The sequence below is a fragment of the Neopsephotus bourkii genome, unplaced genomic scaffold (assembly GCF_033783945.1).
Source record: "Neopsephotus bourkii isolate Nb327-2 ecotype Australia unplaced genomic scaffold, CSIRO-AGI_Nbou_v1 NB_1542, whole genome shotgun sequence".
In the NCBI taxonomy this organism is placed as follows: Eukaryota; Metazoa; Chordata; class Aves; order Psittaciformes; family Psittacidae; genus Neopsephotus; species Neopsephotus bourkii.
The window spans coordinates 7,576,706-7,589,421 of NW_026902018.1; the positions used below are offsets into that span (position 1 = coordinate 7,576,706).

The following is a 12,716-nucleotide window of genomic DNA, read 5'->3' on the forward strand; positions in this document are numbered from 1 at the left end:
ATAAGATACCATGGATCCTTTGCCTTTCTCCTGTCTTTAGCAGCTCTTTTTTGGACAAAGTCAGCCTGACTGGATTCATACAGGTTTGTCCAGTTTGAATGTGATAGGATTAAGCAGAACAAAGGGAAGTCTGGCCAGTGCAGGAAATTTGGGAATGCACTAAAAAGGCCATATGTTTTGTTTTGTTTGGACTTCAGACTCAAAAGGGAAATGTAATACTTCCTGAGGATCTCCTTTAAATGTCCCCACTTGACCTCCACAGCACACGGGTTTTAGCTGAAGAAAACACAGTCTTCTGGTTTTACTTACCTCTCACGGTGTCTGCAGGGCTCAGACTCTGCTGAGGCCTGTACCTGATCACAGCAGAACAAATGAGGCAGAAAACGTGTGTCAGGGCTGCAAGTTGGGGAGCAGCTCTTTGGGTTTCAGCAGGCCCGCCTCAGCCAGGGCTCTCCCCTGTGGAGTTTCCAGTGAAAGTGCTACCCAGCTTTGTTACAAGCAGGAGCAGCGCTGGAGTTGGCACAGGGCAGCACCCACTGCAGGAGTTCAGAGGTTGCTCTGCCTGCACAAAGAGCTGCTTCAGGTCCTGTGAGATCCAAGTTTGGAACATGGTGGCTGCCTCTTCTGGGACAGACTTTGACTAGGGCATGAGTCACACCTCAGCGTCCCATCTCGGAGAAGCTTGTGGTTTTAAATGAAGGCTTCTTTTCTTACATCACCACTAAAACTGTCAAGTCAGCCATCCTCCCTAAAGTGATTTCACAGGAGCCTTTTAGACGTGTCCAGAAAGCTACCAAATTCTGTCTACTTGGAACCAAGATATGCGAGTGCTGGCTGATGCTTATACTCAGTGCTGAGGTCTACTTCGTAGTGTTTCTGGTCGCATGCACTGCACTGTTGTGCTGCAGTCCTGCCTGTGTGCACAGCAGTGGAATAGCCCATACCTATAACACAAGCAGAGCTTACACATGCAAAAAAGTTAAATGCTTACAGTGTTTCATTAACTGTAAGGTAACCTCTGTTACTTCTACACAGAACAGTTACACTGATGTAAGATACGGTGGGATTTGGTGAAGGCAGAACTCATCCTGTGATGCTTTTAGATTTAGGTATTGCTTTATGTTTGTTCAGAGTCAATCTGCTGAAGCTGCCTTCCCTCACCACCCCCAGAATACACTCAGTGAACCAGGAAACGTTTGCTTACATGCAAGAGCATGCACATGCCTGCGAGGAGGTGCTGCTTCTCAAGGAGAGCACGCTGCTGCCTGACCACAGATGGTACCAATGCGCATCGCTGATCTGCAGACAGCCCCATCACATCCTGTAGGATCAGGCACTGCTGCTACCTTATGCCTGGAGTGAGAAGGGAAGTGGAGAGGAACAAGCATAAAAGAGCATGCTGCAGTGGGCTTTTGAGTTTCACAAATGCTTAGTCCATACCCATTATTCCCCTGCCTTGGTTGTAAAAGCTCAGTGTCTGATCAGTCTTAATTGGTGTCTGTGTAAGACTGCCTTACAGTAAGGTACCAGGCACGGAGTTCTCTCCTTGCGCATTTTAGAACTGTTATAAAGTGTTCTTGTTTAAGGAGGCTGTGCAATCAGTTAAAGAATTGTTTAAATGTAATTAGGAAATTGCCGTTCTCTTGTGAGGGTGAAATATCTAAGAAACACATCTCTCCCAGTCACCAGGTCCCTATTAGTTGTCATTCTGTGATGTACATCTGCTTAACATCACCCTTATTCAGCTGAAAAACTGAAGCTGTCTGTTGTTCCCAGGAAAAAGAGAGCAATTAGAAACCTTTTTCAGAACTCCCTTCTGTGCCTCAGCTCAGTGGCAGAAGAATATGCTTTCTATTAAAGTGATAAATTGCGTAATTGAAGGTGTGAGCAACCCCCACTGTTAAGATTTGTCTTTGTCAGATATATAAAGCATTGATTTTCTTTGTTTGCGGGTGCAAAGCCTGCTGGTATGAAGCTGTAGTCTCCCATCACCCTGCTGCCAAGCAGGGGTTTGTGCTGGCACAGCTGGAGTTTCACTCATGTCAACCTTCACTCTCACTGCAGAATTTAGACTATTCGGTGGGTGCATCTGGGTATAGCCCTACCTGCTGGCCCAGTGTGTGAGCCGCTTGGAGCTCCCAGTGGATCCTGTTATGGGGAGGATTTTATTAAGTCCACAGTGAAGAATTTATCTCTGGAATCCTATTACTACCCCCCTGAAGTGAGTCATTGGTGTCGCCCAGCAGATGTAACCACCACATTGTTCCTAAACACTGCTTTAATGTCAAGCTCCACAGTTGTTCCACTGATTGCCCCCACAAGCGCCTGATCCTCACTGTGTTGAAGAGATGCTGCACACACCTGAGGTGCTTGCTGTTGGCCAAACACCTCCCAGACCCAAGAAACCTTTCGACCATGTGGCAGCGTGTCAGTATCTGAGTCCCCAGCCTTTCACTGTGTCACTGAGGAGCTGCTGCTCCTGTCTGTGTTAATTCACAGCAGCAGAAGGACCTTGCTCATCGCCGGTTACGGCGTGTCCTGGCATTGTGCAGTGCCATGGTGCTGCAGAGAAGCTGTGGAGTGGTTCCTGCTCTGCCACTGCTGCTCTCCCAGTGTCCCTTGTGCCGGATGAGGTGCGTCTGCAGCACTAAGTGAAAAGAATTAAGACCTTTAGAATTGTGGCAGTTCTTCCATTATAATTAAGCTGCCTGAAAGGAGGCCTCAGGGAGAACAAATGCAGCTTGGCTATTGACAGAGCTGCTTATAACTTCTCTATCTCATGACCTGTAAGTTGTGTTTAATAGCTAATCTGTCACCTTGGGTTCTTGTATCAGAAAAGATGGTTTCCCTGTTAATTTGAATCAGCACAACATGTTTACAGTTCCTCGGTGTGGAAATGCTGCTCTGTTAATGCTGCTGCCTCTTGCTCTGGCCAGTAGATCTTCCTTCCTTAGCATGACTTCCAGTTGTGGTAATAGTTTTAGTAGAAATGATCTTGAGGGAGGTTTTTCCTGCCACTGTTTTGAAAGTCACAAAAGGCTTGTTTTTTCAGAGACACAATTTCAATAGCAAAGTGTGGTTCCAGCTGCGAGGTGCTGAGCTTCTTAACCAAACAGCACCAGTGTTGGGTGTGCTGGGGGGCCATCCAAGTCATAGCAGGGGGAAGAAGGGTGAAGCTGCCTCTTCGCTGGTAGCACAGGGTTATGCTGCTTCAAATAGCAAGGACAAGTGTCCTGAGATGCCCTGTCACCATCTCGGGTGGAAGGGGGGACTGGATCTTTCCTGAGCGAGGTGCTAGGGAGAAGAGAGACGGATCTCTGTGCAGTCACTCACCCTGACTGCTCCTTCCTGGAGGTTTGGGGATGGCTGTTCTGGAATTGGGTCACAGCAGCAGCTGGGCAGCAAAGGAAATGCACACGCAGGGACCATGGAGGACTTGGGTCAGGGCCTTGGCAGGAGCAGCAGTGCTGAGGCAGCACATGTGCATCAGGCAGAAGGAGCACGTCCCTGCTCTGGCTCCTTGCCCTGCTCTCTGGCTGCTTCTGCTCTGTCCCTGCCATGGGGAAGCAAGGGCTGTGTCCTGGCAGATAGAGCCGGCAAAGGAAGCTGCTTCTCAGTTTTTCTTGTTAAATTACAGCTGCTTTTCAGTGGTAAGAACTCAGGTTTTCAAATAGCTGCATTTATTTAAGATGGTCCATGGGAACAGATGCTCCAGCTGCTGGAACACTGTTGTCTTTGCTGCAGTCCAAAGGCTGTTTGGGGGTCAATAACAACGTTGTGTTAGAAGAACCCTGGTGCTGCACAGTGAGGACAGTGGTCTTCAGAGCCATGGGGTGGTTGGCAAAGCAGAAGTAGTGAACATGCTGGTGAATGCACACTGGCCTGCTGGTGTCACAGGGTAAGCAGCAGAGGCATCTCCTGTCTTCAAGCCGATGCTGGCTGCAAGTGTGCAGGTTCTCCAGCAGCAGGTATTCAGTGTATGTTTGTGCTGGAAAGAAAAGGCTACAGAATCCTTATAGAGGCCCAGTCTTGTAGCATCCTTATGTCAGGTTAAACTTTCTGCTTCTAGTCTCTGGCAGTGCCTTGGCATCAGCCTGCAGTGTCTCAGGATGTGAGCTTACTGGGTGGAGGATGGAAGAGAGCATTAGTTTGCAATGTACTCTGCAGGCGAGTATCATCATTTGTCTGTTTTCTGCAGAGCTGTCGTACACGGGGTCGTTTGCTGTGTTGGCAGGACTTAGTGTAGATGTTACAGATGTTAAAGGTCCTGGGAGGTGATGTGAGGTGTGGCTGCCTTCAGGCGAGGCTCTGCTCTGTGAGACAGCTCAGGTTGGTCCTGGAGCAGTTTCCTGCAGCGATGGCCCTCTCTGTTTCCTCAGTGGTTTCTGCACTTTTGCAGTGCTGTCCTGCCCCTCTACCATGCACACACTGTATGCTTCAGAGAAAGAGCTAATCCTTGCCCTGTCTTCCTGAGTCAACCCTATTCCTCCTGCCCCGCCTCAGCTGCTCTGAGGGGTGTACGAGAGCTCAGAGAGCAGGTTTTCTAGCTGGTAGTCACCTTCTTTCTCCAGAATGGCCTTTTGTGGCTTGGATTTCTAGACTGGGGCCATCTGACTTGTTTCCATGAATACTTGACTGACTTCTCTCTCTTATCCCTGCAGGCAGCATCCTCAGCACTGAGCAGTCTGGGCCATGTGTACACGGCCATTGGGGACTACCCAAACTCGCTGGCAAGCCACAAGCAGTGTGTCCTCCTTGCAAAGCAGTCCAAAGATGAGCTCTCCGAGGCGCGGGAGCTGGGCAACATGGGAGCAGTGTACATTGCAATGGGGGATTTTGAGAATGCGGTGCAGTGCCATGAACAGCACCTGAAGATTGCCAAGGAGCTGGGGAACAAGCGGGAGGAAGCTCGAGCCTACAGCAACCTGGGCAGTGCTTACCACTACCGGAGAAACTTCGACAAAGCTATGTCCTACCACAACTACGTGCTGGAGTTGGCCCAGGAGCTGGCTGAGAAGGCCATTGAGATGCGAGCTTATGCTGGCTTGGGTCATGCAGCTAGATGCATGCAGGACCTGGAGAGGGCTAAGCAGTACCATGAAGAACAGCTGCACATTGCTGAGAGCCTGCAGGACCGAGCTGCTGAAGGCAGAGCCTCCTCCAATCTAGGTAAGGCACTGACATGGAGCAGAATTTGTCAGGGAACACAGTGACTGTCAGAGCTGCTTCCAGGGCACAGGAGGTTTCCTGTGAGCTGTCTTCTCAGTTACCCACTTTCACCAGCCTGTCTTCATTAGTTGAGCAGGCACTTGCCAGATTGTGTGCTGATGTAGTGTATCACAAGTCCGTTCCTGCTGCTTCTTCACAGCACCAGGTGTGGAAGCCTCCAAAGAATTGTTTTCATCTCTGCCATGGGATGTGCTGTTTGTGCTGCTGACGTTCCAGATGCCATTGGGGATGTGTTCTCAGCTGGCTGGGAGTGGCAGAACAGGGCTGGTGTCTGTATAACAAAATGTGTGTTTGCTGGCAGCCCCTGAATCTCTTGCAGGCTGCCCCATGCTGTAAATTTAGCTGCTGGCAGTTGGTGCTTGGTTCATTTGTAGGTGCTAATTGTATTCTGATGTTATCAACAGCAGGTAATTGAAAAGAGCTTGATGAATTACTTAATTTCTCATAATAGCTGAGTCTTCAGGAGCTGAATGAAGAAGATAAGGTGAACTGGAGAACACAGAACAGGCCTAGCTTTCTAATTAGTGTTTTGAATCTCCTCCTTTACAGGAAGTTGGGCAAATGTGTGAGGCAAAATAGGTTTGTGAAGCAAAAGTGCTTGTGGCTGCTTAGCTAGAGAGCAGTGAGCACTGACTCTTTTAGCAACAGGCATCCAACAGATGAGGGCTGGGTGATGAAGCCTTGCATCTGGATTCCTCTAATGTTTATGGAAGGGCTTTTGCAGAGAACAGCAAAACACAAACCACATCCCCCATCTCTGGTGCCATTTTAGGGCTGGTCTGGGGGAGAAGCAGCATGAGGGACTATGACAGGGATTGAAGGACCCACATGGAGGGGCACGATCTTGGGTTGTCCAGGCAGGGAGCAGGGTGAGGTGTGAACTATGTGTCCTTGGTGGGGAGATGGAGGTGTCCTTAGTTGTGCTGGGGGAACACACCTGGCTTCCCAGCTCATGGCCAGCACCGAGGGAAAGCTCCTCTTGCTGTGAAGCTTCACATAATGTGATTGTTTCCAGTGGAAGCTGACAAGAGGGCGTGCAGGCTCTGCCGGTGGCATGACTGTTCAGCCATGAGCACTTGTGAGATGGGGGTGGATGTGCTCTGAGCAACACTGGTGAACCTGCAGAGATCAGATCCACATTCATTTGCCTTCTTTCTGAAGCACTTGCTGCTCTCTAGAGAATCGCCCCAGTTCTCCCTAAGCAAATCCAGGAAACAGAGGAGAAGCAGTCTGGGGAAAAGAGGAAATGGAAGCTGTCAGTTGGTTTTTAATTCCCTGCGTCAGTGTGGTGATGAGCCATCTTGGGGTTTCCTATCATCTCCTCCTGGTTTTGTGAGCCCTTTGCTGCTGGACAGACCACAGCAATCCTGCTAGAAGAAAAAACTTCATTCAAGTTCTGTAGTATTTCTTCCAATTGCCTCTGTGTTCAGTGGAGTTTGTCTCTGGGCTACTGAGCATCATAAAAAAAACCCCAACAAACTGGTAACTGTACAGAAACAATGAGAGGAGATGGGCTTAGCAGTTGACCGCAAGTGCTGATGCTCGCTGTAGCTGCTTTGCCTCACCCCAGAATGAAAAAGCACTGTTGCTAAAGGAACCAACTGCTGTTGCTCCTCACCCTTCACGGGAACCTCTTGCAGCTTAAATTCTCTCACCATTTTGCTGGCTCAAAATCAGTCCAGTTAGAACTAGAAAATTCAACTTAATATCATTATTAATCTTAGAGCAACTTCGGATTTAATGGTGCTTTCAGCATGTAAGCCCAGAAATTTTTGTAAAAAAAAAAAAAAGAGAGTGGTGGGGGACAAGGAGTTTTGATGCAGCAAAGAATGTTGTTCTTGTGTTGGATTTAAGCCTAAATCTAACTCTCAGTTGGTATGCTGACTCAGCCACTTTGCACTTCATATTTGAATAGTTTTCCTAGCTTCTGAGTGCAGGATCTCACGTTTCAGCCGTTATTTGGCTGTATTTTTGTCTTCTCTGTCAGGGTTAAGTTATACTGGAGAAAGAGAACATACAGTTCTTGTTGAGAAAGTCTATTACTGTTGTTTAAAATGCATTCAGTCCCAATTAAAAAGCCAAGTCTTAATTGTCTCTTTCATCTAATCCACATGCAAAACAAAACCTCATCAAAATAACCATGCTGACAGGCGAAAAAAAAATGTATCTAAGTGTGTTTCCACGCCAGGCCTCTGCTGAAGCGACAGACATTTTCTGTTTGCATTTCATGGATTTAGATGGAGAGCTCTCTTAAGTGTGTTGTCTAATGCTGAGCAAGACACACACAGAATGTGACACAGCCCAGCTGCTGTAGTGCTCTGCAGGGAGACATTATGCGCTCCAGGACTCAGTAAGCAGAAGGTAATGGACTGAGGACAAGTCACAGCATACCAAGCCCTCCACAACAAGGAGATGTGGAGTTTAACCAGAAGTCTCAGACTGTCAACCTTTGCAAAGCATATGGTGGTTCCAGATGCCAAGGCTCCATGTAGAGAGCTGGCTGTCAGCCTCTACAGCTCTTCAGGGTCCTCACTGCGATGGAGAGAGAGGATACTTCAGTTGATTAATAACACAGTTTAAAGTCCCCCTTGGTGCTTAGCCTCTCTTTGCAGTTACAAGAGAACTTTTCTACGTGTGTTCACGTGCTTGGCCTCTTGTCCAAAGGAGCCAGATATTTTCTCTTGAAGCATTTTTTCAGTCGGGGTCAAAAAGTGGTGATTGCATTTGGCCACCTGCTCCCTGACGCTGAAGGTGAGTGACCGCCTCAGGTCCCTTTGCCCCAGCTCTGACTGCGCTCAGACACAGTGCAGCATGCATGGGTACTGTCAGCATCAGCACAGAGGCTGGGATGTGCTTTTGCCACCACATGTGAGCTTCAGAACCTCTTTTGCTCCGTGTCAGCTTTCAGCATGTTCTGAAGGAGCAGGTTAGTGGAGAGCAATGTTAGCTCAGTCTAAGCTGGAAGCCGTAACACATCCACCATGACATAACCCCACTGCAACACAGAGGTTTGCTCTGCATTGGGTAATGCCAGTGAGGACTGGAGATCCCTTTGGCTTCTGCCAGCCTCCAGCACAGGAGCTACAAAGACTGCTCCAGAGTTGGTCTGGCACTTTTTTACCGTACCGATTTCACAGAACCATAGAATCAGCCAGGTTGGAAAAGATCTTCAAGATCATCAAGTCCAACCTTTACCCCAGGATTTGTGCCTGAACTGGGAAAATCTGTGTTTTGCAGAGGCAGATTACACAAATCTGTGTTCATCATTAAGGAAGGAAAGCTTGTGAATTAATGTAACTTGTGCCCGCTTTGGTGCTTTATATTAGATGCAAGGCTATAAAGGCTGTCTCTGGCCATCTCCCTTCATGTCTGCTGGGTTCTTGTCTTGTGTCTGTTGTGCTATGTTTTCTAAGTGCTGTTCCAGAGAGTCCAGGAGACTCTATTTTACTTGGAAGTCAATGATTTTAGCTGTAAGAATGAGTCCAAATGCTGATGCAACAGTGTGTTTCTGGATCCTTCTTTCTTAAGTGCCACAACAGATGGGTGACAGCTCGAGCAAAGTAATGTGACAGCAGGCTTCAAGGGTGAGGAGAGTGCGGCTTTGTTCTCTGTTATGCTACTTGGTTTTGTCCTGGGTATCTCCTGGTAAACATTTGTTCACTGTTTTTCTCCTTTCTTGGCAGTAAAGAGGATGACTAAAACATTTAGGACTTTGAAGGCTTCATCTCCCATCCATCTACGAACCTCATTTTTGTCTGTTGAGGAATGCACAAAGAGAGAATATATTTGGTAGGTGATGATTTTGGAGTCCAAGTCAGAACCTTTCCTTCCTGGGCTGTCCTTTGTAATTACTGCTGGCAAATGATGGAAGCACAGCAGGAGGTGCTGTGTGGGGTCTCTTACCAGGTTCCTTTTTTCCCCAAGAGCAACCTCAGTCTTTTTAGATGAAATTTTGGGAATTTGCTTGCGCAGGGATTACAGTAGAGAGCAGCTTTTATGGTGGACATAGTTTCCAGGGTGAAACTCCATCCATAGCCTCTCCAGAGAATGGCAGTGTGGGCTGTTTCAATAACCCTCTAGTATAAATTGTATTTCTCTGGCTGCCATTTGCCTTTCAAAGCCGTGCTCACTGTCTGACTTGCCATCTTTCTGTCCCATTTTCTTTTTCCATCATGTAGGACAGGAGAGATTGGTGTCTTGGGGCAGGAATTCCCATTATTGCCAGTCCTAGATACTCAGTTTCATATCTATCCTCAGGTATAGTATGAAGTGCAGTGGGAGAGAGTTTGGGTTGGGTCATTATCCTTGGCATTCTTCCTCCATTGTGAGTTTCTCCATGTTAAGGGCGAGTGGCAATTACAGTGAGTGTAGGACTTCTCACTCGCATCCTCATCTTTTATCCACCACTCCTGTGGACACAGCACTTGAGTTGTCAATGGCATTTTAACAAGGGTTCACTGTGTGCTGGTTTCTCTTGTTCTTCGTAGTGAAGTGGAGTTTCTTCAGGGTACTTACCCTTTGAGGCTCAGCTATGGCATCTTGTGTGCTCACTAGGGCCTCCTAAAAGACACTGGATACCAAAGACTTTTCTTCTCTGTCAAGTCAGCTGAGTATTTCCTGAAATCATCTCCAGTGCTATGAGAGGTGCTGATCCAAGGAAGGTAAGACAGCTGAGATGGAAAAATAAGGCAAGGAACTTTGTGACAGGAGTATGATTCACATCTTAAAGCTGGTGATACAGAGGTGGCCAGAGAAACCTCAGCCTGATTGAGCATCTTGTACTCTGCACACAACAGTAGATATACTAGTACAAGAGCTGTTTAGAAGGATTCCTTAGGCACAAGAGAAATTGCAAGCCAAAGTATGGATTTCACACCAAGCTACTGACATTATCTCTTAATACATTCTTTTAATGTATCACATGCAGAAACTTGAATTCATGCTGCTCCAATCCCTCTGGCAGGCAGGAAGCTTTGCAGATTGTTTTTTCAGCCTACATTTTCCCATCTCAGTGCCATGTGAATAATAGAGGCACCATATCACAGGCTGGACCTTCCTGGGTGTTGTCTTGGTTTCTAAGGTGTCGGCTTGGAAACTGATCTGGGTTTAGGGAGATGGATATTAAAGTAATTATAGCATGTTCCAGGTGAGCAGAATCCTTGCTGCCCAAAATGAGCCTCTCTTTTTTTCCTAAGAGGTCTCTGGTCTGTTTCTTGCAGTTGTTTTGTTGCCAGAGATTGCAGTGAAGGAGCTTGCATTGCACAGGACATGGGAAAGAATGTGAAACAGTTTGTGCTTGACATGGCTTGCAGATAAGACATACATGGAACCAGCAGCAAAGTGCAGTCAGTGTCCCCTTGGAGTAAGCCACGTGTCTGCAGTCCAGAGCCAGGGTTGAATCTGGCTTTGGTAAGAACTTTTAGTGTATAGCTGAGGGTAGACTGAGGATGGGAAAAAATAATTGCCAGAGAGACACAGAGCAGGATGCTTGGAAATCAGGGCAGGGATGGCAGCTTGTACAGAAAGGATGATGGGCACCACTGAGCAGCAGGGAGTGAGCTGGGTGAGGGCTCTCACTGCAGGCGCGAGGGCAGCGAGGCTGAGCAGGGACTGGCAGACAGTGTGTGGTGCGTTGCTGGCAGACTCTGTCCCTGGGGTCTCTGTGAGATCTGGGGGGTGTTCCTAGCCTTGTGGTGGGAAGGGCCTGCATGAGTTCCTCCTGGCCAGTCTTCCTCCTCCTTGTCTGTGGCTTTGTTTCAGCCTGTTGCCATCTGCAAACCTCAGCAGGTTGTGGCTGGGAGCTGCTGGCAGTGTCCTGGTGGCGTTTTTCCTACTCAGTTCCTTGAGAATTAAGGCTCTGTTTTACTTCTCAGAGTGACACACTTGGGATTGATGAAGCATAAGGAAATGATCTGTGAATGTGCTTTATAGAGAGGCTTGCTGATGAGTTCTTCCCTGTCCTGCAGCAGCTACTTCTGGCTGGGATATCATTGCTCATGTCATGGCTTGGTGGCATAAGCACCTTCAAGCAGGTGGCCTAAGAGCAAGTGGTCTGTGTGCTCTGCAGCACCATGGCAGTGCAGACACAACTCTTGGGAGGCAAACAGCATGTTTTTGAGGCAGTGTGTGCTCCAACAATAGCGAATGTCCGGGTTCCTGGGGTAATTCTTTGGCTCATGAGTAGTTGTTGCTGGCCTCAGATACTCTCCCAGAAAGCCTGCAGAAGCTCAGAGTTACCCAGGGAATCAGTGATTAAACTGAGAACAGAGGAAGATGCCTTCAGCGACGCTGAATCCAGTCTCCTGTTACTGCCCATGCCATGTAATACAAATACCATGATTCAGAAAAACTTAACCACGCTCCATTTTACAGTGATGTTGTTCTACTGTAGGGCAGTAGAACAACAAGAAGGCTGTTCTGGACCCTTGGTGCTCTGATAGTGAAAAGAATTTCTAGGATTCATGCCCTCTGTTGTTACACCAGCATTGGTCTTTAAATTAACTCTTCAGTGGGGATGTGCCTTTCTGTACTGGAAATAATTTGCTGGGTATCTCCTTTTCTTCCTGTTTCCAGATGATTACTCTGCTCTGGTAGTTTTGAAGTAGATGTCTGTGCTTAAGTTTACTGCTGATTTTCATCAGCCCATTCTTGTTGCCCTGGTACATAAGGTTGTCTCATCCTTCCTCCATAATAATCCCATCCTTCCAGCTTTGTTGAAGCTGAGAAAGGATTTGGGCAAGAGGTGGACTAAGACACCGGGATCCAAGTCCCTCCTGCCATGAGCTCTAGCTCTGGTCATGATTGCAGTGTGGGGGAGAGAAGTGAACTGTCAGCAGCAGCCAAGCGTCTGCTGTTTGGATCCTCGTTTCTTCTGCCCCTGTTTTCTAAATGGCCTCGTCCTGACGCCTTGTTAGGAAAGTGAGCAGGATTTCTGAGCAACTTGCTGTGACAAGCAGAGGTAACGCAGCCACAGTGCTTCGTGCTGATGTAATGGAACTTGGGGTTTCACCCTGCGAGGTCCAAATTGCCTCGAGGAAGCAAATTTCAGCCCTCATGTTCCGGGCTCACTTGGAAAACCTCTGTCTTCAAACCAAGACAGGGCTGGTGCACAGGCCTGATGAGAGCATGCCGCACTGGCCAGCAATGGGAGGGCAGCGGCATCCTGATCCTCCACATCCCTTCCCCCTGAACACGATGGGTGTGATGTGGAGATAGAAATTGGAAGCCGTTTCCTTTTAGGGGCAGGGAAAGACCTGAAGTTGTTTTCAGGTATCAAGGAACTGATGAATCTGCAGGGTCGGTGTCTGCAGGAGCTTCCTCAGTGGCTCCTGGATCTCTGGGCCCGCTCACAAGTGTTTGCAGAGGAGCCACGTGTATTACTAGCACAGAGTTCAGTTGAAGCAGAAGTTTTAACGTTGCCAGAGTCAGAGCTCCTGTCTCTTAATAAGTACAGGATGATTTGACTGAAATTGAAAAGCAAATGCAAA

The 12,716-nt window shown here is 47.9% G+C and overlaps 2 protein-coding genes across 8 annotated transcripts in view; one reads left to right on the forward strand and one right to left on the reverse strand.

The window, feature by feature from the left end:
* The window catches only part of CCDC117 (coiled-coil domain containing 117), a 292,218-nt gene that overhangs the window by 116,662 nt on the left and 162,840 nt on the right, over positions 1-12,716 (reverse strand). The gene's annotated exons all lie outside the window — the stretch shown is intronic.
* TTC28 (tetratricopeptide repeat domain 28) overlaps positions 1-12,716 on the forward strand; it is a 120,447-nt gene that overhangs the window by 78,079 nt on the left and 29,652 nt on the right. For 6 of the 7 annotated variants that reach the window (XM_061370903.1, XM_061370904.1, XM_061370905.1 and 3 more), the window contains one exon: positions 4,662-5,169. In XM_061370903.1, coding sequence (XP_061226887.1) covers positions 4,662-5,169 — 508 coding nt within the window. Of the gene's footprint in view, positions 1-4,661; positions 5,170-6,594; positions 7,981-8,912; positions 9,019-12,716 lie in introns of those variants that run through there. The other variant, XM_061370909.1, reaches the window with a different exon arrangement.